This window comes from Gasterosteus aculeatus, chromosome 21 (assembly GCF_964276395.1).
Source record: "Gasterosteus aculeatus chromosome 21, fGasAcu3.hap1.1, whole genome shotgun sequence".
Lineage (NCBI taxonomy): Eukaryota > Metazoa > Chordata > Actinopteri > Perciformes > Gasterosteidae > Gasterosteus > Gasterosteus aculeatus.
This window is the reverse complement of record NC_135708.1, coordinates 1,049,942-1,074,304: the sequence shown is the minus strand read 5'-3', so window position 1 is coordinate 1,074,304 and position 24,363 is coordinate 1,049,942. Positions and strand designations below refer to the sequence as shown.

Below are 24,363 nucleotides of genomic sequence, written 5' to 3'. Positions count from 1 at the left end.
GGGTCGAGGCGCGTTTGGAAGCTGTGCCACATTATGTAGCACAGCACATGCAGCACGATGTTTCACACCTTTTCAAGAGTAAACAACAACCTCCTCCAGTGCAGTCGAGGCAGCGCCATCTGCCCTTAAACAGGCCGATGGTGCGCTGCACTACAGCGCCAATCCTTCCATGTGCCATGTCTTCTAAGAGCGCGAGATCAGCCATCAGCATTATTACGCATTGTGACGGCATCATGGCATTTTATTACCGTCCATCTGATTGCATCTGACAAGCAACAGCTGTGTTTAGAGGATGAATTTAATAACATGCCGATATTATTGCAGAACATATTTCACTTTTCTTTTTGAAAATGTGTTAATTTGTATTTCTGTTTGTTTTACGCTGCAGATCGATCAATCGGGTGTTCGTGTTATTAATGAGAGGCAGTATTGTCATTTCTTTTACAACAGTCTAGTTTTACACACTTTCACACACGTTTACGTGTTTCTTGCGTTTGCCGACGGTTCTCATTTCACCCGTTTTTGTGCGTACGCGTGGGTCCGAGCTTGTGTGAAGGACATTTTTCCGTCAAGTTTGCTTTTTATAAAAACCAATTATTGCGTAGAGAGCGGCATACGCCTTCTTTTGTGCGTACGCAACGTTTATAAATGAGGCCCCTGGTCCTTCACCAACGCAGTGCTGGTAGATCACCTAACATTGAAGAAAGAACCACGTCAGGTCACCACGCATGCATCAGTGCAAGTCATGGAGTGAGGTAATGACCAAGAACGTCTGCAGTAACTTATTGTTGCTTGTTTCTTTACATGGATTCGTTTTGTGCTCCCGGTCTGCAGCGCTGTTGTTCCCTTGGTTACCGCTGCTGCTCGTTGTTATTATTCGGGCGATCGCCATGACTTGGATTGAAGCGTTGAATGACAAGTAGCTTGCGAGCTGATAAAGTGTGGGCTCCCCTGTGTTAGACCTTTTAGACCACAGCGTTCCTCCAGGCAGCAGCGCCCGCTTGGAAATGACGGCCCCCGTCGACCGGACCATTGCCTAAGATCATACTGGTCCGGCCCACTTGAGATCAAAGTGGACAGTATCTGACCCAAACCTAAGATGAGTTTGACACCCTGGAGTTAGATGAAGATAATGAGTTTTGTCATGATGGATCGTCATGGAAACAACACTTTAAACAATGAACAAACATTTCTGTAATTCAAAACTGAGGATGATTTTTCATCTGTTTAAGAACTTACTCTGGGTCATAAGAACGGCATCCACCTTTGAAGGTAATCCATCGACCAATAGACTGATCACTCTTCATGGACACACATTTGGGGTCAGGTCCAGATTGCAGACCAGGTTCAGGATCAGGTCCAGCTCCAGGTCCTGGTCTCTGATGGATCCTGGTTACACATGTATGTATTAAATGTATTGATCACAACATTAAAGCTACTCTCACATCGGGAATTAAGAATTAAAGCAAATAAAGCGTCTGTCTATGTCTAGCTGTATCTCACCCTTTTGTTGTGACACAATACTAATCATGGTTATTATTATTTTCTATCTTTCATCGTAGGCGTTGGACAACAGTACTTTCTGATTGATGTTGTCTTCATGGACAGATGCGAATACTTCCAAAGCCATTCTATTCTCTGTCAATCACAACAATGTGAGCGTGATGACGTCTGGGCCGTGGTGACTGATAATGCTGCTCACTGTCTGAAGGAATACAGGAGGCTCTGAGAGGAGTGTTGCCCAACAGCGTACATGTAACCTGCCTCTGCCATGTCATCACGCTGGTGGGTGAGACCTGGCAGCTCTGCAAATCATTCTCCATTGTGACATGGATGAGATCTGCCTGCTAGAAAGAGAAGATGGGTGCGCTTCCTCATCAGCAAGGAGTTTGTGCAAGCTAAGGCTCCGAGTTGCACTTGGAATTGAAGTTTACAATGTTTTTGATATTTCCACCAAAGTTAAGTTGAATTTCCAAAATGTTTTATTGTTTACTGCACGGGCTGTTGCAATTGTTATGCACCTTTGTTAGTAGATATTGACAGGACTATTCTTACTTAGTTTGATCTTACAAAGAACTAACGGCATTTTTTGTTCAGTCATGTATTTTGTTTAATTTAAACCAACAAATCTGAACCAACAAATTTTTTTTGAATGACTGTTCTGTTTGGACACAAAAGAAAAGATATTGCCATGTCTTTATCATGCAGCATGTTTTGGCCTGAAATAAGGTTCTATGTATGGACGTTTTCAGTTTTAACTGAATATATTGTCTACATTTCAGTTTTTAATTCATTTTCTCTGCGTAAAATGTTAAAAACCGAATTCTAAAAAATTAAAAAACAAAAAGAATTGTGGGAAAAATTAAACCGGAATTTGAGAAAAAATGAGACAGATTTTATAGGGCCCTACTTACTCTGTGTCATAAGAACGGCGTCCATCTTTGAAGTTAAACAGACGACCAATAGAATGATCACTCTTCATGGACAAACATCTGGGTTCAGGAGACTTTCCTCTCTGCTGATGTGAACTGAAAGAAACACTGAGATTACATCATCACATCATCATCTAATCATGAAGCATCAGCTCACATGGTGTCCGTCCTCACAGAGACCAAAATAAGGTAAAAGTCCATGACGTGAGGTCTGGATGTGGACCACATGACTCCCTGTAGTGGTTTAGGTCTACTGGTCCTGCTGGTCCTGCTGAGAATCAACAGCTCAGTCTTTCAGCTCACTGTTTTCTTCACCAGTCAGTTTGGTTTAGTCCCAACAGGTCTCACCAAGTCCTCCATGGAGCTCTCCCTCCCTCACTGGACACTGCTGAAGGGCCCTGGAGCAAGAAATCCAGAACCTCCACCAGAGAGTCTGGTAGAAACACCTCATCATCAGCCTGAGACCCTCACCTTGCATCAACAGAGGGACGAACGTCTTTGAAGAATGGAGGAGGCTCCATAGACCGGTTACTCTTCATGGACACACAGCTGGGTCCAGGTCCAGGTCCGGGTCTCTGATGGGTCCTGGTCACACACATAGAAGCAGAGTCAGTGAGTCAGAGACGTTGGGACATGGAGAGGAGTGGAGGACAGTTGGAGATGGTCCTCTCACCTCTGAGCTTTGGTCTGGCTGTCATGTTCCCCACACAGAGGGGCTTCAGAGGGAGGGACTCCGTCATCTGGGTCCTCAGCCTGATTCATAGCAGAGTCCACACCTTCACACCTTCACAACAACCTGCTGGGAGAGCTCACACATTATTATCTTCATCAGGACAAACACACAGAGCTCATTCACCTCAACACTAAAACTCTCATGGGACACTTTGTGTTATTGTCTTCTGTTAAAGTTTAGACTTCTGGAGAAAGACAAACTGTCTTTTACCTTCTTTAAACCCTGTTAACATGTCAAGAGACGTCATTTTAAATGCTCATCCTTTCAACGTAGTGTTTTTCAAGATGAATGTTATCACTCTTCATCCAGCAGATGGAGCTGTGCTGTTTCTCCTCTTGATCTCCTTCAGAGTCCAGAAGTCAGTAAAACACAGACCAGTTAGGGGACATGTAGCTGCCCTGATGGGAAACACTGTGGTTACCATGGTAACATGGGAAAGCTTTCTATTGATGTGATGGTGGTTCACCATGTGATCAGTTAGTAAAAGGTTGACTACAACCTGCTGATCAATGAGAGAAAAACTGAAGACTAAAGAAAACAAACACAGTCAAACAATAAAAAGTGACTAAATGTGTTTAAAGCAGATGAAGAAATGAACATGAAGCTTTGTGGACTTAAAGGACTGAAGCAGCAGGTGAGACAAACAGAGCGTCTCTCAGGTGTGTTTCAGGAACAAAGGCCCAGGTGAGCTCTGTGGTCCCTGCTGGGTCCTAGTGCCCCTCCGTCTGCTACCTTCCCCTCCTCATCAGTAACAGTCCTCACAGACCCCAGATCAGACTGAGCTCCTCTTCTTCATCACAGCGTCATCATTCAGACTAACAGCAGCTTCTCTCTGCCTGCTCACACAGGCGCCATCTTGTTTCCCAGCTTTAAACCATCACACCTTCACAAGCATCAATGATGTCATTCAACCAATCACAGCTGCACTTACTGAGCTTGTAGACATGAACTTCCTCAGTGAGCAGCTCTCTTCTGTCCTCAGTAGGTCCGGGTTAGAAAAGGAGCTCCGTGCTTCACTTCAGCTTCCATCAGACGGAGTGAAGTGACTTCTTATCAGCTTCTTATCTTTTATCACAGAGGGTGGGTCCTCACGTCAAGTCCAAAGTCTGACTGGTTGACTGATTCTCAGTCTGAGCTGTTAACAGGGTCAAAGGTCCTCGTGAACAGAATCCTCCTCACGGCTCAACAAGAGTCTTTCAGGATCTAAACCAGCATCTGTGGAACGATCCTTTCACCTTGTAAAGAGTTGCTATGACAACAGACTGGATGCTGTTGTTGGACCAGATGGTTCAGAGGACCCGTGCACGCCCCTCTTTGTCACCTGGTCTTCTTCTACATGTAGACTAGTAGGGAACACGTGATGAAGCAGAAACCTTTGTAACAAATGTAGTGAAGAGTTTATATTGAATAAAAACATCCACTAAGACAACAGAGTCTGAGCTGAGAGTGTTTTTATTCTTCACTCCACTTTGATGATCAGGTTGAACCTGTTGGGGCGGAACAACTTCCCCACGTATCAGTCTGAAGCCGCCTGCCAAATCACAAAGGACATGTTGTTACATGCAGTGTTCTACTTCCTCATCAAATGGCACCTTGAACCCTCTGGCTCATATACCTGCTGTGCAAAGGATTGTGGGTAAGAACAGCCAGTAAAGCAGCCTGCTTGCACACAGTAAGATGTGACTGAATGTAGAACACAAACTGTAATTCCGCCAGCTTCTGTCATTGATCATCATCACACACCACCACAACAACAGCAGCCCTGAAACGACCAGGAAGGACCGGACTTCAACATGGAACAGCACACACATGGTTACGCATCACAAACGCTGCGTTCCATCACACAATACTGGTTTCTATAGAAACAGGGAGGCAGCTTCCCTCCCTGCGCTCACTCACACACACAGCAGGATGACATACAAATCCAGCTTTTTAGACCTCAACAGTGGAAGCCCTGTTGGAATAGGAGGTGAATTTGTGCTGCTGCCTCGAGCCCGTCTGGATTCACATCACATCTGCGTTCAATTCCAAGCAAACCTCCTTCTGTTTTATATTAACCATTATATAGTTTAAAGGATTCATGGGTTCATGCATTAGCATCATCAACAGAGGTGTCAAGTAACCAAGTACAAATACTTTGTTACTGTACTCAAGTAGAAATGTTGGGTATCTATACTTTACTGCAGTATTTCTTTTTCAGACCACTTTTTACTTCAACTCTTTACACTTTCACGCAAATATCTGTACTTTCTACTCCTCACATTTTAAAAACAGCCTCGTTACTTCCGGCTTGTCGCAGTTCAACAACACAAAGACAAAAAAACGAGATAAATCCAGATAAACGTCGCTATGCGGACAGTGAGTGTGATTGTGGTTGGATGAGAATATAAACATTTAGCATCCAGACACTCGGTTGGTTTTCGCCTCCTCCTCTTCCTCCTCCTCTTCCTCACGCAGAGTCCATGTAACGTTAGATGAGCATCTTCATGACCGTGGGTTTGTCCTAAATGTTTGATTGAGAGTCCGGCACAACACAGCGACTTGCAAGCAGCGTATTAAATAAAGTGACGTGTGTCTTAATGCGGCTTTGGAAATGAACACAAAGGGATTCTGTATTTGCTCGTGAAGCCTGAACATTCTGCTTATGTTGTAAACTTGTAAATATAGTCAAGAAGAGTGCTTTGCAAAGGCGTCTGTTCTCTAATCTCTGTGCTGCTGAGGGAGAAGAACACACTGGGCTACTGGACCATTCTGAGGGGCGACGGCTTTCACGGGGAACTACGCAAATCTATTGGGGAGTTTTGACTTTTCCAAAAGCGCACAGAGCTGGCTGCACTTTTCACTGACAATGTGTCACCAAACTTTCATATCTTGCTGACGTTTTCGCTGAGTTGAACCAACTAAACAGTTCCATGCAAGGTGGCAACACACACGGCATCAGCTGTGTGACAGAATGGAAGGCTTTCTCATCGGGGAGGGAATATCTTCCATGTTTCTGTCAGTGGATGAGCTGGGGGATTCTGCTGTGCTCTCGCCTCCCGCAACACGCGCAATTCTTGTGGAGGCGCTGGAAGGACAATGTGGGAAGTACTTTTCTGAGGCTGACTCCCGGCGCAGGGACAAGGCTTGGAGACAGTTTCCATCCAGAGACAACGCAGCAGACGGCACACGCCTGACAGTGACAGAGGAGGATCAGCTCATCCAACTATCCACTGACCGTACGTTCAGAAACATTTACCAAACCAAACCACACAGTTCTGGATCTCTGGCCACAAAGACTTTCCACAACCAAAAGCAATGATGAGCCTTTTGTCACGGTGTGGTTCACTTCCTGTCTTATTTTGTAGTTTTCTGCCACTCGTGTCCCCGGGTAACTTCACTTCCTGCCTTGTCTCGTCATCCCCTGTGTTCGTCTAATAGTTTCCACCTGTGTCCAATCACCTGCACCTCCCTTGTGTATTTAAGCCATGTGTCTCTTGTGTCACTTGTCGCGTCATTGTCTTTCGCCACGCATGTCTTTCGCCACGCATGTCTTTCGTCTTGGATCGCCGTAGTTTCTCGTCTGTGTGCTTTTCTCCCGGTTCCTGTTTTTTGAGCTTCTGACTATTAAAGTCCTTTTGTTTTCCGCAAGTCTGCGTATGAGTCCTGCCTTCCACCCCGCAACCCTGACAGAATGACGCGACCAAAAAAGGGCTCAGCAGACCCGCTGCCAGACTATGGTCCGGACTACCTGGACGTAAGGAGTCCCTTCTGGCAGCGGAAAACAGACTGTGTTTTTGGTCCCAGGAGCTATCAGCTCGCCTGCCTCAAGCTCCGGGACCTCCTTAACCCTAGGAGGAGCAAGCGGAAGAAGCGATCTCCCGTTCCCGCTGGGCCGCCGCAGCGATCTCCCGTTCCCGCTGGGCCGCCGCAGCGATCTCCCGTTCCCGCTGGGCCGCCGCAGCGATCTCCCGTTCCCGCTGGGCCGCCGCAGCGATCTCCCGTTCCCGCTGGGCCGCCGCAGCGATCTCCCGTTCCCGCTGGGCCGCCGCAGCGATCTCCCGTTCCCGCTGGGCCGCCGCAGCGATCTCCCGTTCCCGCTGGGCCGCCGCAGCGATCTCCCGTTCCCGCTGGGCCGCCGCAGCGATCTCCCGTTCCCGCTGGGCCGCCCCGACTCTCACCCATGCCCCCGACCCGACCAGTTCCGGCCCCACGCTCCATGCCCCCGACCCGACCAGTACCGGCCCCACGCTCCATGCCCCCGACCCGACCAGTACCGGCCCCACGCTCCATGCCCCCGACCCGACCAGTACCGGCCCCACGCTCCATGCCCCCGACCCGACCAGTACCGGCCCCACGCTCCATGCCCCCGACCCGACCAGTACCGGCCCCACGCTCCATGCCCCCGACCCGACCAGTCCCCGCTCCGAGACTCATGACCCCGACGCCCCCAGTCCCCGCTCCGAGACTCAGGCTCCCTCCCTCCCATCCCATGGTCCTCTCCCACCCTCCCGTTGGTGATTTGAGGGCCGTCTGGGATCCGGCCCTTGAGGGGGGGGCTACGGGGTGGGTTATGGGGGGGGCTGAGCCGCCGCAGACTGCGGAGTTGTTCCGTGTCCCCGAGCCGGAGCCGACTGCGGAGGTGTTCCGTGTCCCCGAGCCGGAGCCGACTGCGGAGGTGTTCCGTGTCCCCGAGCCGGAGCAGACTGCGGAGGTGTTCCGTGTCCCCGAGCCGGAGCAGACTGCAGAGGTGTTCCGTGTCCCCGAGCCGGACCTCACTGCGGAGGTGTTCCGTGTCCCCGAGCCGGACCTCACTGCGGAGGTGTTCCGTGTCCACGAGCTGGACCTCACTGCGGAGGTGTTCCGTGTCCCCGAGCCGCCGCCGCCGACTACCCCGGAGGTTTCCCGTGTCCCCGAGCCGACGACGACTACTAACCCGGACGTTTCCCGTGTCCCCGAGCCGACGACGACTACTAACCCGGACGTTTCCGGTGTCCCCGAGCTGCCGACGACGACTACTAACCCGGACGTTTCCCGTGTCCCCGAGCTGCCGACGACGACTACCCCAGACGTTTCCCGTGTCTCAGAGTCTGCCATTCTAGAGACGTTCCGTGCCCTGCAGTCGCCGCTCCGGAGCCGGATTGGTGACCGCCCGCCGGGCCGACCCCCAGAGGCTCCCCGCTCGTCTGGCCGCCCGCCGGGCCGACCCCCAGAGGCTCCCCGCCGGTCGGGCCGCCCGCCAGGCCGCCCGCCAGAGTTTCCAGGGTGGTCCGACCAACGTCTCTGGTTTCCCTCCCCACCCACCCCTTGTTCGCTCTAGTGTTGGCCGTCTGGAATTCGGCCCTTAAGGGGGGGGTACTGTCACGGTGTGGTTCACTTCCTGTCTTATTTTGTAGTTTTCTGCCACTCGTGTCCCCGGGTAACTTCACTTCCTGCCTTGTCTCGTCATCCCCTGTGTTCGTCTAATAGTTTCCACCTGTGTCCAATCACCTGCACCTCCCTTGTGTATTTAAGCCATGTGTCTCTTGTGTCACTTGTCGCGTCATTGTCTTTCGCCACGCATGTCTTTCGCCACGCATGTCTTTCGTCTTGGATCGCCGTAGTTTCTCGTCTGTGTGCTTTTCTCCCGGTTCCTGTTTTTTGAGCTTCTGACTATTAAAGTCCTTTTGTTTTCCGCAAGTCTGCGTATGAGTCCTGCCTTCCACCCCGCAACCCTGACAGAATGACGCGACCAAAAAAGGGCTCAGCAGACCCGCTGCCAGACTATGGTCCGGACTACCTGGACGTAAGGAGTCCCTTCTGGCAGCGGAAAACAGACTGTGTTTTTGGTCCCAGGAGCTATCAGCTCGCCTGCCTCAAGCTCCGGGACCTCCTTAACCCTAGGAGGAGCAAGCGGAAGAAGCGATCTCCCGTTCCCGCTGGGCCGCCGCAGCGATCTCCCGTTCCCGCTGGGCCGCCGCAGCGATCTCCCGTTCCCGCTGGGCCGCCGCAGCGATCTCCCGTTCCCGCTGGGCCGCCGCAGCGATCTCCCGTTCCCGCTGGGCCGCCGCAGCGATCTCCCGTTCCCGCTGGGCCGCCGCAGCGATCTCCCGTTCCCGCTGGGCCGCCGCAGCGATCTCCCGTTCCCGCTGGGCCGCCGCAGCGATCTCCCGTTCCCGCTGGGCCGCCGCAGCGATCTCCCGTTCCCGCTGGGCCGCCGCAGCGATCTCCCGTTCCCGCTGGGCCGCCCCGACTCTCACCCATGCCCCCGACCCGACCAGTTCCGGCCCCACGCTCCATGCCCCCGACCCGACCAGTACCGGCCCCACGCTCCATGCCCCCGACCCGACCAGTACCGGCCCCACGCTCCATGCCCCCGACCCGACCAGTACCGGCCCCACGCTCCATGCCCCCGACCCGACCAGTACCGGCCCCACGCTCCATGCCCCCGACCCGACCAGTACCGGCCCCACGCTCCATGCCCCCGACGCCCCCAGTCCCCGCTCCGAGACTCAGGCTCCCTCCCTCCCATCCCATGGTCCTCTCCCACCCTCCCGTTGGTGATTTGAGGGCCGTCTGGGATCCGGCCCTTGAGGGGGGGGCTACGGGGTGGGTTATGGGGGGGGCTGAGCCGCCGCAGACTGCGGAGTTGTTCCGTGTCCCCGAGCCGGAGCCGACTGCGGAGGTGTTCCGTGTCCCCGAGCCGGAGCCGACTGCGGAGGTGTTCCGTGTCCCCGAGCCGGAGCAGACTGCGGAGGTGTTCCGTGTCCCCGAGCCGGAGCAGACTGCAGAGGTGTTCCGTGTCCCCGAGCCGGACCTCACTGCGGAGGTGTTCCGTGTCCCCGAGCCGGACCTCACTGCGGAGGTGTTCCGTGTCCACGAGCTGGACCTCACTGCGGAGGTGTTCCGTGTCCCCGAGCCGCCGCCGCCGACTACCCCGGAGGTTTCCCGTGTCCCCGAGCCGACGACGACTACTAACCCGGACGTTTCCCGTGTCCCCGAGCCGACGACGACTACTAACCCGGACGTTTCCGGTGTCCCCGAGCTGCCGACGACGACTACTAACCCGGACGTTTCCCGTGTCCCCGAGCTGCCGACGACGACTACCCCAGACGTTTCCCGTGTCTCAGAGTCTGCCATTCTAGAGACGTTCCGTGCCCTGCAGTCGCCGCTCCGGAGCCGGATTGGTGACCGCCCGCCGGGCCGACCCCCAGAGGCTCCCCGCTCGTCTGGCCGCCCGCCGGGCCGACCCCCAGAGGCTCCCCGCCGGTCGGGCCGCCCGCCAGGCCGCCCGCCAGAGTTTCCAGGGTGGTCCGACCAACGTCTCTGGTTTCCCTCCCCACCCACCCCTTGTTCGCTCTAGTGTTGGCCGTCTGGAATTCGGCCCTTAAGGGGGGGGTACTGTCACGGTGTGGTTCACTTCCTGTCTTATTTTGTAGTTTTCTGCCACTCGTGTCCCCGGGTAACTTCACTTCCTGCCTTGTCTCGTCATCCCCTGTGTTCGTCTAATAGTTTCCACCTGTGTCCAATCACCTGCACCTCCCTTGTGTATTTAAGCCATGTGTCTCTTGTGTCACTTGTCGCGTCATTGTCTTTCGCCACGCATGTCTTTCGCCACGCATGTCTTTCGTCTTGGATCGCCGTAGTTTCTCGTCTGTGTGCTTTTCTCCCGGTTCCTGTTTTTTGAGCTTCTGACTATTAAAGTCCTTTTGTTTTCCGCAAGTCTGCGTATGAGTCCTGCCTTCCACCCCGCAACCCTGACACCTTTTGCCCTTTGCAACAACTTATCTTTGCCAAAGTGGATTTTCCTCCCTCACCTACCTGACAAACCAATCCAATCTAATAGTGATGAGATGTCGACTAATTCATGATTGACAGACTATGCAGACAACCCCCCCCAGAGAAAACAACAACAACAAGTCAAGAGTCAGAATCTCCCGCAGTGGAGGGAGGAGAAAAGCTGGAAGGAGAAGGCGTCCAATCACAGATGAATACTGGCGAGGCGCAGTAGAAGGAAACAAAGGGCCCCTTGCAGCAGACTCATAACACACTGTGTGATACGCGGCGTAACGCAGTGTGTGTTCATCTGCAGCTACACTTTGGGCTCCGACGTCTTGGTCCAGGGTAACGGATCAGACTCAAGAGCTTTTGTGGGAAGAAATGCGTAAATATGAGCCGTCATTGGCGGACTATGAGGACGCCGGATGGCCTCTGATTCATGGAGGGAGATCTCCACAAACGAGGGAACAAAGTCGTGGAGGAAAATACGGGACAAATGTGTCCGTGATGAAAAGCAGCAGTGTGGATGCACGGGGCAATAAAGTCTATGATCAATAAATAAAGCCACCAGCGACTTCCACACACAAAGACGTGACTCTCCAGGTCGTCTTCAACAAAACACGTGACTCCACCTGTTGTTCTGGAGGTGAATCGCTCTGCAACACACGCAGGACTTTACAAGCAGGAAGTGAAACCAGCGCGTCGACGCAGACGCAGAAACACGCGGCGGCCTTTAGCCTGGGGGGGAACAACTGTTCAGGCTAGAATGCAGATGTTTGTTTACTCTGTCTCTTTTGTTTCTGCTTGTTGGACTGTGTGTGTTTATTGTTGGTTTTTCTTTCATGTTTTGTGTTCTGGCTCCTTTGTATAAGTGGAATAAAGGATTCTTTAAACCTCAAACCTCTCTCTCTCTCTCTCTCTCTCGGTGCATGCTGGGAGTGAGCGTGTGTGAGCGTCTTTGAGCGGTATTCTCTCTTTGTTTTTTCCCTTAGTTATATATATTAATTTAATGTGGTTTAGTGGTTGTTTCTCACTTTAGTCGTTGGGGTTTTTCTTTGGGTTTCTTTTCTCCTGCCGGTGTCTCGCCGGTCGGCGTCTCTAGACGGTAAATGGGGACACGTTCTCCCAGCTCACGAGGAAGCACGGCATTAAGATTGCCGCGGGCTTCCCGTGCAGCGTGGAGGACATCGGGCTGTGGGGGAGAAGGTCGGGCACGGCAGCGTTAAGTCGGCCGCTCGGATGAACAGCGCCGTGGTCATTTTCCTGGACCAGGTGGAGAAGGTGAACCGAGTCGTCGAGGCGCCTCACGGTGAATGAAATGTTTGTGCAGGTGTTGCCACTGACGCAACCGGCCATGAAGGTGGTTCTATCGAACGCCCCTCCGTTCATCAGCGACGAGTTCCTCAGCAGAGAACTCTCCAGACACGGAAAGGTGGTGTCACCGATCAAAGATCTTGTCTGGATGCAGGTCTCAGTTACTGAAGCACGTGGTGTCTCACCGCAGACACCTCTATATGATCCTTAACAACCGGAATGTGGAGCTCAACCTCCGCTTCCATGTTAAGAAGATGATTACGAGTACGTGATTTTTGCATCATCGTCGGCGATGAAATGTTTCGGTTGCGGCGAGGAGGGGCACGCCGTGGGTGCCTGCCCGAGGCGCGGGGACCCGACTCCGCCTGGCGGGGCTGCGGCGGGGGATGCTCCGGCCGCGGTTCTTGCGGGGGGGTCTTCCGCCGCGGCTGCGGCGGGGGGGTCTCCGGCCGCGGCTGCGGCGGGGGATCCTCCGGCCGCGGTTCTTGCGGGGGGGTCTCCAGCCGCGGAGGTGGCTGCGGCGTCCGTGAGGCCGTTTCCGGTTCCGCGGGCCGTTGCGCTGCTGTGCCTGACCCACACGGGGTGAGTATGGAAGATGTGCACAGTGTGAATGAGGGTGTTTTGGTGGGTGAGAGAGGAGCTTTGGGTGAGGTGGCACAGGGTGAGGATGGAGGGGAAGGAAAGGAAAAGGGTGAGGGGGGGTTAGTGTGGAACAGGAGTAAGGTGCCATAGAGGCACAGTTGGGGGGAGGACTGAATGGGGGGGTGGAACAGGCAGAGGAGGTGGAGATGGTGGAGGAGGAAGCAGGAGAGCAAAAAGCTGCAACAAAAAGAAAAAAAAAGAGGCAAGATACAGGCAGCGAGGCAAAAGCCAGCAAGGTGGGGGAGGAAGAGGAGGCCATGGGGGGTCAGGGGCCATCTGACGGCAGTGAGAGTGAGGGCTGTGTGTCGGACAGCAGCGACATCCACAGCGCCTGTCTGACACACAGCCAGCGGGAAAAGCTCTACTCCGCACAGCAAATCAAAATGTTTCTACAAAAAGTCAAAAATAGGAGGAATCTAAAAATCGAGGAGTTTTTCCCAGACCTGGTGTGTTTTTATAACTCAGCCAGACTCCGCATGAGCCAGCGAGAGGAGTCTGGCTTCACAGATCAAGAGGGTTTTAGACTAAAAAAAATTGTGCTAAAAGCAAAACGAGCAATCGATGATCACGAGAAAAGCCCCAATGTGCGTTTTAATTGATTTATTGGTTTTATTTTTATTTATTTTTATCATGGATACTTTAAAAGTGGGAAGCCTGAATGTGAACGGAGCCAGAGATGCCAAGAAGAGGGCATCTATTTATGAATTTAAAAAAATAAAACGTCTTGATGTTCTCTTCGTGCAAGAGACGCACAGCGACAGCACCAACGAGGCCGACTGGAGGAGGGAAGTCCTGCTGAGCCACAACACCAACCTCAGTGGAGGAGTGGGCTTCCTCTTCTCCAGGTCTTTTAAGCCAGTCTCCCTGGAGGTCAAACACATCATCGAGGGGAGGTTGTTCTTAGTCAAGGCACGGTTCCACCTTTTTACTGTTGTTTTTATCAATGTGCTCCAACAATCGGTGCAGAGAGGAAGCTGTTTTTAACAAAAGTTAATGATCTTTTAGATGGCTGTGCCCCGGAGGATTTTTTATTCTTGGGGGGGGATTTTAACTGCACAGAAGATGCGGCCATAGACCGCAACCACGCAGAGCCACATCCAGCTTCCCAGCGCGCTCTGAGGCAGCTGGTCCGGTCTCATGGCCTCATGTGTGGAGAAGGATGCATGCAGACTGCCGACAGTACACGTGGTCCCACCTCAGAGAAGGTAGAATCTCCTCAGCCAGGCTTGATCGGTTTTATGTTTTTAAGCACCATTTTAATATTTTTAAAATGTGTACCATTGTACCGGCTGTTTTTTCAGATCATTCCCTGCTAGTGTGTAATGTTTTTATTAGGAACATTTTGCCAAAAAGCGCGTACTGGCATTTTAACTCCGGTTTAACATTTGATAGGAATTTTAGAGCGGCCCTTTCATATTTTTGGAGTGTTTTTAGGCTGAGGAAGAGTGATTTTAGTAGTCTTAGGCAGTGGTGGGACCGCGGTAAGATCGAGATTAGGCTTCTTTGTCAGCAGCACACTCTCAACGTGACCAGAGACATCACCAGATCTATGAAGGACCTGGAGACTGATATAGTGGAACTAGAGCGTTTAAACGAGTCCACAGGAGAGCGAGGACATTTTGAAATCCTCAAGATCAAAAAAATGGCTCCGGCCGACCTGTTAGACGTTAAAGCTCAGGGTGCACTGGTCAGGTCCCGATTCCAGACCATCACAGAGATGGACACTCCCTCTAGCTTCTTCTTCGGCCTGGAGAGGAAGAGTGGGCAGGGGAGGGTGATCCACGCGCTGTTGGCAGACACAGGGTTGCCGGTGGTGGAACCATGCCAGATTAGGAGGCGAGCGGTCAGCTTTTACTCCTCCCTCTACACCAGTGAGTACAGGGAGGAGGAAGCACTGACGGAGGAGTTTGTGAGCGGGCTACCTCAAGTCTCTGAGGAGACCAACAAAGCGCTTGACCGACCCATAACGGTGCAGGAGCTGAAGGCCGCCTTGCAGGGCATGCAGGGACGGCGTGCTCCTGGCATCGACGGCCTCCCCGCAGAATTTTTTAAGGCATTCTGGGATATATTCGCACCTGGTGTCCTGGAGGTTTTTAACGAGAGTCTGGCCTCTGGTTCCATGCCGATGTCCTGCCGCAGAGCGGTCATAACACTACTGCCAAAGAAGGGGAACCTACAGGACATCGGCAACTGGCGCCCTGTGTCTCTACTGTGCGTGGATTACAAGCTTCTGTCCAGGGTGTGGTGGAAGACTTTGCACAGACAATCGTTAAGTAAGAAACAAAGGCTCTGAGTCAAGTATGTCTTTTCTCCGTTTATTTCCTTGCGAGGGAAAAAGGGTCACAACAGCTACGTGGTCAGTAGACTGTCAAGAACCTCCTTTTTTCCCCCACACATCGAGGCAGTTCTTATACCTAAGTTTAGATATCGGTGGCGTCAACAGAAACCTTTGACCATCTTGTTGAGTATCTACAGCCAGGGTACTGGGAACATCTTGTCCATGTGAGAGACGTCAGCTCTTTGACCGTGTCCCTGCTCTCCCAACATGCTAAAACAAAGGTGGTCATAGACATAACAAACACTTTGTTCCATCTCTACAGCTATGACGCTGGAAACATCTAATCCAAGTGGGAGACATCAGTTCTTATGTCAGGGCCTTTGTGATCTAACCACTTGCAACTAATAAACTGGTTATACAAATGAAGCATTTAAAAGGGTTACATATCATTTTCCCATTACATTAGTGAGGTGTTTGAGGCCTCTCCAGACCGAAGCAGAGTCACTTGCTGAGAACTGTTGTTGGAGTTTCTCAGAGTACAGTCGTTTAGCGTCTCTCACCGCCTTGCTAAACTTGTATTTTGCCTCTGTGTACAAGTCTTTGTCCCCACTCCTAAATGCCTGATCCTTCTGCAGGCGTAGTGTTCCGAGTTCCGCTGTGAACCAGGGTTTGTCGTTGTTGTAACTCACCCTGGTGCATGATGGTACACAGCTGTCCTCACAGAAGCCGATGTAGGAAGTTACAGCCTCTGTGAACTCATCCAGACTGTTAGTAGCAGTCCTGAAAACATCCCAGTCTGTGCAGTCAAAGCACGCCCGAAGATCCTCCAGCGCCTCACTGGTCCACTTCTTGAATTCCCTCACCACAGGTTTGCAGAGCTTTAGTTTCTGCCTGTATGCAGGAATCAGATGGACCATGACGTGGTCAGAGTGTCCCAGTGCAGCACGAGGGACGGCGTGATAAGCCCTGCTTACTGTGGTGTAACAGTGATCCGGCGTGTTCTCCTCTCTGGTGGGCATTTAATAAACTGTCTGTATTTAGGAAGTTCATGGGTGAGATTTCCTTTGTTAAAGTCCCCGAGGACAATAACTAGAGTCCGGGTTGGTCCGCTCCACACGCCGTATCTGGTCGGCGAGTGTCCGCTGAGCCTCGTGCACGTTGCCTGGCGGCGGCATGTAAACACCGGCCAGGATGAATGAAGCGAACTCACGGGGGGAATAAAAGGGTTTGCAGTGGATGAAGAAAGTTTCCAGATCAGGAGAACAGTGTTGTAGGATCACCGTTACGTCGTTGCATTCTGGATCACACTCACTGTTTGAGTTCCTTTGCTCTCAGTGAGGAGGAACAAGCAGTTTATCACATGCAGAGCGGAGAGTGCGGGTCGGGATGTCAGGTTGGACCAGGTCCTGGATGTAAGCTGGACCCCATCCATTCACAGCACGGTACGTGAGCACCATGTTTAGAGGACTTAGGAAGGTTAAAGAGCAGTGGAGCTGCTGCATTGTGGATGAGCTGCAGAGGTGGAATGGTGGTAGCAGGAGACCTGCAGGAGAGAGTTACAGTAGTCAGACTGACGACGCTTCATGAATGAGACCAATGAATAAAATGCATTTAGTGTCCACCAGGATACAGCCCTGATTCTGACACTATGTGATCAATAAAGACATGAGAATAGTGTGACACCGCTGTCATGTTGACACTAATCAATAGAATAACACCAATGCACAGCTATGATTGTGTTCAATGTAATGTAACCAATCAAAATGCATTCATGTAATACTTTGCACCACTTATATTGACCCCGAGAGTTACAGTGAACGCGCCATCCAATGTAATACCTCATTGCACCACTATATTCTGTAAATAACTACTCAACTTGAACGCACCAGGAGGCGTCACGTGTCCAGGGGTGTGGACACTGCTTCTCACACCTTTACTGAACTCTATAAATATCTGTAAGCACCCATTGTTCTTGATTGGTTGGTGGAAGCAAGAGACGGTCACTATGTGATAGTCAATGAGCTCCTCTGTGGCCTGTTGATGCACAAACCAGCGGATCCTCAGCTGAGATCTTCTTTTTAGCACAACACCTTTCTTTTATTAAAGGCTTTTCATTTGAACTTTTCAGTCCAACATGTCTTCTGTCTGTCCGGAGTTTCTTCATTTTTTGAACACAAGTGGGTGCGGTGCGTCCCTGGGAGTCACTGGGGGTCACTGGGAGTCACTGGGGGTCACTGGGGGCTCCTGAAGGTTCCCAGCTCGTGTGAAAAAGTGAAAAACTACAACACTGTCTAGTTCCTTTGTCAGCGTTCATGTTCTAAGTATCTTTGCATCAGCAGATGAGAAGATTCAAATCCAACTGCCTGCTGTGGTCGACCCATTGCCCTGAACATCATGATGCACAAGACTGTCGGACTTTGGCCAAGACAACAAATGTTATGGTAAAATGATGAATGATGAAACGTCAGGTCCTGATGAAAGACACGAGTGCACAGCCACAACAAAGGCTCAGCAGCATCCCTCTGTGGTGGAAAGGGTAGTAGAGTCCATCTGCTGTATTCTGACTCTGCAGGGACCCTGAACCCCCACATTGAACACTGAGCCTTTATACACACGCTACAACTTCCTTTGCATTCTCATTTTCAGGAGATGCCAAATGTGATCTGCTGGCAGAATAATGCACAAGTTATTGATGAAAATAGCCACAGTTAAGCTGCAAATAAATAATACCATGTCTTTAGTTACCTTTGAATTATGTTAACTAAAACGTGTTATTATACATATTGCAAACATCTCACAAAAAGCCAAGATATTAAAATGTAGAAATGAAGACATTTATAAACAAAATAGAAAAATGCATCATTTGTGTGTAACTCATAACTGAGGTGTTGAAATGTAGCACATACTTGGTGCTTTCCTTCTGTGGAGCATCACATACGTGCCGTGATCAACAAATAAGGTTTTCACACATCAGCTCAAAGACAGAGGGATCAAGGGGGGAGGAAGAGGAGAGGAGGAAGCGTGACAGGAAACTACAGTAAAGACACAGCGAGATGAAACTGACGTCCAGATGAGGTGATGCCACTGAATCAATGCAGCAGGTTTTTGCATCTTAGAGTTGAGAAGTTCCCACACCAGAGACAACGTTTATTACTGCGTGGGGACCAAAGTGGAGCATTTAGCAGCTAGAGAGACAGAACAAAAAGCAGAGTGAATATTGGACAAAGCATCCGGTTGACTGGAACAGGACACTAGTGGACACTTAGTGTTGGTGTTGCTCTTTGGCTCAGGTGTGTACTGACTGGCAACCGTTTGGCTTTCATACCTATCAATGTTTTCTTTACAGCTCGTCACACTGTGGCCCAAAAACCCAGTGATGCACTTTTCTCCATCCTACATTTGTGTTGTGGCCAAAGTAATAATAAGAATAAGAAGAAGAAGAAGTGACGCTGCATTCATCCCACATACAACATCACAGGACGAACACGGCAAGACTCACAACACACAACTCCTCACAATGACATGATCAGAAAATATGACACAATCACACCAGCTCAAAGTAATAAGCAACATATGTGCAACAGTCCATCTTACTCCAGTGTCCCTGAATCATAGGAAAATGATACAATGCATGAACGTAACCGTTTATCGCTCTAAACAAGAAATAAAATACATGAAACCTGAGAGACAAAATGTCTTAAAGTCTCTGTAGCTGCAAAGAAGTTCTTCCTCCTTTCATGTGAGTAGCGCTGCACTGCTCTCTGATGGAGGCGGATACTGAAACTCCTCTTGTGCCTTGTAGATATTTACAGTTTAGTTCCCACAGATCTTCACTCGTCTAATGCATCGGACCGGAGAGGAACACCAGCATGATCTTCGCTAAAATACCTTCTATATTTAGTTAAAGTATAAATGAACGTGTTGTCCGTCTCCAGGTCCCAGCAGCATCGGGTCCGAGCTCTGTCTCCACGGGTTCAGCCTTGTGTACCAGAGCACGCCGACGGCCTTCAGCCCAGAGACACCAGGTACACACATGAACTACAAGCAGACGACACGAGCAGGAACATCCATGTTTCATTTTCACAATCCCTTGATGATCTTTAGTTCATGTGCCGTGGCAGTGACGGGGACCCTCACCGGCTGTATGAGCCGGATGTCTTTGCGTACGACTTGTACAGCCGCCTCGGCCCGTACGCCTCTGTTCCGCTGTTAGTGGCCCACAAACCAGACCGGACTTTGGGTGTTCTGGCTGAACGCCTGAGACGCTTGTTAACGTGGGTCACAGCGTGTCGGCTCCTCGGGCGAGTATTGTTCCTGTGTGCTTCTCATACAGTATCTGGTCCTCGGTCAGAGAGCTTCTTCTTTCAGCTGCGTAGTTCATCCCGTTTGTGTGACTGGGAACGATTGATCCGTCCTGCAGACTTTGCTGCTGCTTTTTGTCCTCCTGCTGGCAAACAGCCAATAAACCCGTTTATTACTACATTTATGTTGGAAAACATATAGAAATGCACATTTAACCACTTTACAAACCCCTCCCTCTCTAAGCACGGCCAAACTCCCCCACTGAAGACGAGGCGCATGGAGCCACAGACTGACAGAAAGAGGTGTGATGGACAGCGTGGTTCTGCTCGGGCCCGGTCCACAGCAGCTGTTCACCCAGTACCAGTGTGCAGCACACAATATGTTGGACTATTTGCATGTGGAAAGAAACCCCCCACAACAGGATTAGATAAGGATGATAAGGATGCAGCGTCAGATATCAGGTTGTTTACTGTTTATTGTGTCTTGTATGTTGCAAATTACACACATTAATGAGAAGGAACACGATGCTTTCTGTATCACTTCCCCTCTTAGTTTGTTTCTGCACATGTTGACAATATTCACATGATCCATAAGTCACGGCTACTCGTCTCTCCTCCCTCTCTCAGGATATCAAGCCCCGCCCCCTTTGTTTCCTCTCGGGTACCACCAGAGCCGCTGGATCTACGACGAAGAGGCTGACGTGAAGGCTGTGGACGCTGGATTCGACCGCCACGACATCCCGTGCGACGTTATCTGGATGGATATCCAGCACACGGAGGGGAAGCGTATCTTCACCTGGGACGCCGCGCTTTTCCCCCCAACCGGCCAACCTGCAGCGCCACCTGGAGGAGAGGAAGAGGAAGGTGAGTTTCTAGCGTACATTGTCGGCCTTGTTTGTTTTTGGGTGTCACGAATCATTATGGTGCATTTTTTTCTTCTCTGTCAGTTGGTCGTGATAACCGATCCTCACATCAAGATCGACCCCGGTTGGTGTTTGTCTAATGAGGCCAGAGATGGGGGGCACTTCATCAAGAACAGAGACGGGCAGATCTATGAGGGGTCTCGTTGGCCTGGTAATGTTTCTCTGACTGAATAGAGTTTATGTCTAAAATGGTCAAATGGAAGTAGAGTTGCTCCCAATGAGGGACTTTGGTGCTGTAACATTGGACTGGAATGTTCTGTCCCGGTGTCAAACTGTTGAGTGGTTGAGGCCTCTCTCTTGCAGACATTTTAGGCCCTTTATAAAAACGTTCCAGAACTCTGCTGTGGTGGTGGCCGTGGTTTTTGCTCGTCTGCAGAGGGGGGAGAGAGAGGGGGAGGGGCTCAGGGAACGTGGCAGGTGGAGGCAATCGGCCTCAGCTGAGCTGAATGTGTTTTGATGGCGTTGGTCTGGTTTTAAAATGCAGTAAGGGCGATCAGGAGGAGAGAGCCGCAGAGCGAGCGAGACGCCGGGAGCTCTCAGTCTGCAAAGGGGACGAAGCTGTTTGGGGAGAAAGTCACCGCCGCCATCCGCACTGCGATCCAACAGAGCTTCTCTGACTGTTTCAGTCAAATGAGTCACAGCCATTTGGATCCACCAGGAACGACTGCTTTCCCTTAATGAATATCATCTCCTAGGTCGTTTTTCAATTAGCGTGAAAAAACAATAAACAGGACGAATCGTCAAAATGTGTCTTCGTGGACAAAGAGGAGGTGGCCTTGTTAAATATCAGCGTGGACGTGCACAGTCCTCTTTGTTCAGTGTGTAATGATCCGAGTGTTGCCTCTTGTGCCCTCAGGTCCTGTTTGCTGCCTTACTGGTTCACTCTGTTCCACCTGGCTCACACCTCCGTCTGCCTCCCTCTGCTGCCCAGTGGAAGTACTGCAGGCTGTTTGTCCACTTTACCTTCTGCTTTCTGACACTAGAGGTCCATGTTTGTCATGTTTTAAGTTGGTCATTAAAACATCAGTAGATCCACTTTTTAAGAAGAGCTTATGGAAATGCTTGTTTTATTCAAACGCGCACAGACCTCTCTGGGTGGAGTTCCCAGGAGAACAGAGCACCTTCGCTGTGGACCACCAGTATATGATTGGTGATAAATACCTTTTTTTACTGGGTGAAGTTCTCACTTTTATGATCTTAACTGTCTTTGATTGTATGTAGGTGGAGCACTGCTGGCCAGTCCTGTAACCAAGCCGCGTGTTCAAGCTGTGCGAGTCCTTCTTCCTGGATCTGGTGAGGTAAATCAAGCAGCAGGTAACAAACCTCTTCTAGTGGCTCACAAGTCACGTCATGGCGCCTGTTACATGAAGGGCTGTTTGTGTTTTAGGTTTGGTATGACGTCCTCACTGCAAAGGCGCATAAAGGAGGCCGGACTCTGGGTCTGCCCGTCACCCTGGACACAGTTAGTGTTAAAGTCTCAATTCACACAGCGAGGGTTACTTCCTATGTCATATTCTATATGAAACGTGTGTTTTCCTCTCAGGTTTCTGTGTTCCAGCGTGGCGGCTCGGTGGTCTGCAGGTCAACAGGAAGTGGTTCCTGCACAGCCGAACAGCAGCAGCTCCCCCTCTCTATCACGGTGGCCCTGAACTCTGAGGTGAGCATCAAAGGGTTTCAGGTAGGCAAATTAAATACAGGTTACTTTCTGACCAATAGTGATACAGAACAATGTCTTCAATGTCTTGTATTAAAGTCTTTGTTAATGGCTGACATTTTAGAGACGTTGTTGAACGTGCTGCTTATGAGATGTGTGTGTATACATATTTTACTGTGCGCCGTGTTTGTACCCCGTCTCCATGGTGACGGAATGCTCGCCCCACATGAGTGCGTATTATTCCAACATTCATTTGCATACGGAATCAGAATATTTGCAAACGGAATCAGATGTTTCTGTTCATTGTCTTACTGAGTTCAGAGGGAGCAGTTCAGATATTTTCTCCAGAGAATTTATCAGCGACATCTGTCCGTTACAGAGTTAAGTAGCCTTTTGAAAGATTCAACACCCTTTTTCACAGACCACATTCAGTCAGTCATTTACCATCAAAACAAAACCCTTTTTACAGGATTTGAGCCTTTTTACAGGCTTTCCACCGGTCTTTTTAAAGACTACACTGAGTCGTTTACCGTCTATCAAACGCCTTTTTACAGGCTTTCCACAAGTCTTTTTATTGATATTCACCATGTACCACGGAAACAACCGGAGACCCGGAGCTGGCGCTTCACTGCTCTGGACTCCTCCGACAGGATACAACGTGAATATGGCACTTTCTCGTGCCCCCAATGAAGTGCACTACCTGAAAAGGCCAGTGAGCGAGCTGCGTGCCTTCATTGGCACTGAGGCCAATATGTGCCGCCGGTTACAAGATCAAGAGCCGGCCTACGATCGCATGGTTTGTGAGCACACAACAATGCTTTCAGACCACAAGATTCACACCACTAGCTGCGTCCTGAGAAGGGAGGGCGGTCGACTCGATCTCATAGACGGTTCACATCTTGTTTGGTATTCATATCCGCGTTTCTTCTTTTTTGGTCTATTAATTGTAAATTGCACCTGACACTGAGGATGGCCTTCACATGTGTGTATAAAAACTCTTACTGCTCGGAACAAATTCCATCCAGGATTTTAAAAAGGGTCTCGAAAGACTTTCGACCAAGTCTCAACGGAGTGAGAAAGGGAAAGAGAGCTGAGTGGGCTGAAACAAGGACGACCATCTGTTTGTTTACGCCATTCGCTTCCAGTTTGTACTACTTGTTGTACCATTACAGGATGACCGTCTAACAAGTTTCCCTATTTCATGTACTGCTGCTATCAATGTTCCTTTGATCTGACGTTTGCTTCCATCATCCAGATACTGTATCAAGTGTATCGTGCACTTTACACTCAATAGCAGCACTCAACAATTTACAGCCCATCTCTGAGTTTAGGAGGAGACTAAAAAACGACAGACATTAATACAAAAAACGCGTTTGTCTGTGCCACAAATTGTCGGAAACGAACCATGACGTAGGTGGAGAGCTGGCGGAGGTGTGAATGGCCCGAATTAGCATATGAATGCAGGGACACGTTCTCCGTCACATTCCCTCGCAAAATGCCCAGGCTGTTGGCATCGCCTACATATGATGGAGCTATTGTAAGGGGGAGGGCTACGCCGAGAAGGGCTCTGCCAGCGTGCCACACTTTGGGTAAGCTGGTGGAGCTGCTCCTGTTGTAGTTTTAGCATCGCTCGAATCTCACTCAGCTCTGATACCGGGGGGAATTAACGACTGGCCGTAGGGCACTCTGGACGCCGAACTGAACTCCAAGGTTTAACGGAACAGAGAAACTTCGACCCCTAGCGCCCCCTGGAAAACCCTCCCGCTCCCACCGAATAGCCTCGGCTCTTACCTCCAGCAAGGTGGCGACCGGCTGTCTACGCACACACTGCTTAAGCTCCCGACGGAGCGTGCCATCGAGCACATGCTCGACAAATTGATCACGCAGCAGAACCTCAGCGTTTGGTATGCCGTCGGGGGCACGCTGCTTTACTGCCATCATGAGGCCCATCAGCGCGAGGGAGAACTCTTGTAACGTCTCGCCTTCTTGCTGCCGACGAGAAAAGAATGCTTCCTGTAATGCTACGTAAGACTCCGCACAGCCGTAAAGCTCTTGTAAAATGGAAATTATTATAGCTGGGTCTTCACGTTCTATACTAGGGCGAAACTTTATTTCCTCGCGAGCCCCCCCTTCCAAATGGTCGAATAGGAAGAACGCTTGATCTGACGTAGATAGATGGCGGGCCCTCATGCAGGCTTGTGCTTCCCCTATCCATTCCGACAATCCGATGCCTGATCTTCCCCTAAACATCGGACACTTCCGGTGACCGGAAGTGTCCGATGTTTAGGGGAAGAGCACAAACACTAGCCTATCCTGGGTAGGGGTTCTAGCCATGGGGGCGGCGGTAGG

At 50.7% G+C, this 24,363-nt stretch overlaps 1 protein-coding gene and 1 long non-coding RNA gene across 4 annotated transcripts in view; one reads left to right on the top strand and one right to left on the bottom strand.

Moving 5' to 3' along the window:
* LOC144390398 (uncharacterized) overlaps positions 1 to 24,363 on the top strand; it is a 158,659-nt gene that overhangs the window by 73,642 nt on the left and 60,654 nt on the right. The window lies entirely within an intron of this gene.
* The window catches only part of LOC120813096 (protein NLRC3-like), a 159,886-nt gene that overhangs the window by 103,540 nt on the left and 31,983 nt on the right, over positions 1 to 24,363 (bottom strand). For all 3 annotated transcript variants that reach the window (XM_078096729.1, XM_078096727.1, XM_078096728.1), the window contains exon 5: positions 1,240 to 1,389. In XM_078096729.1, the coding sequence (XP_077952855.1) occupies positions 1,240 to 1,389 (150 nt within the window). The remainder of the gene's footprint in view (positions 1 to 1,239; positions 1,390 to 24,363) is intronic.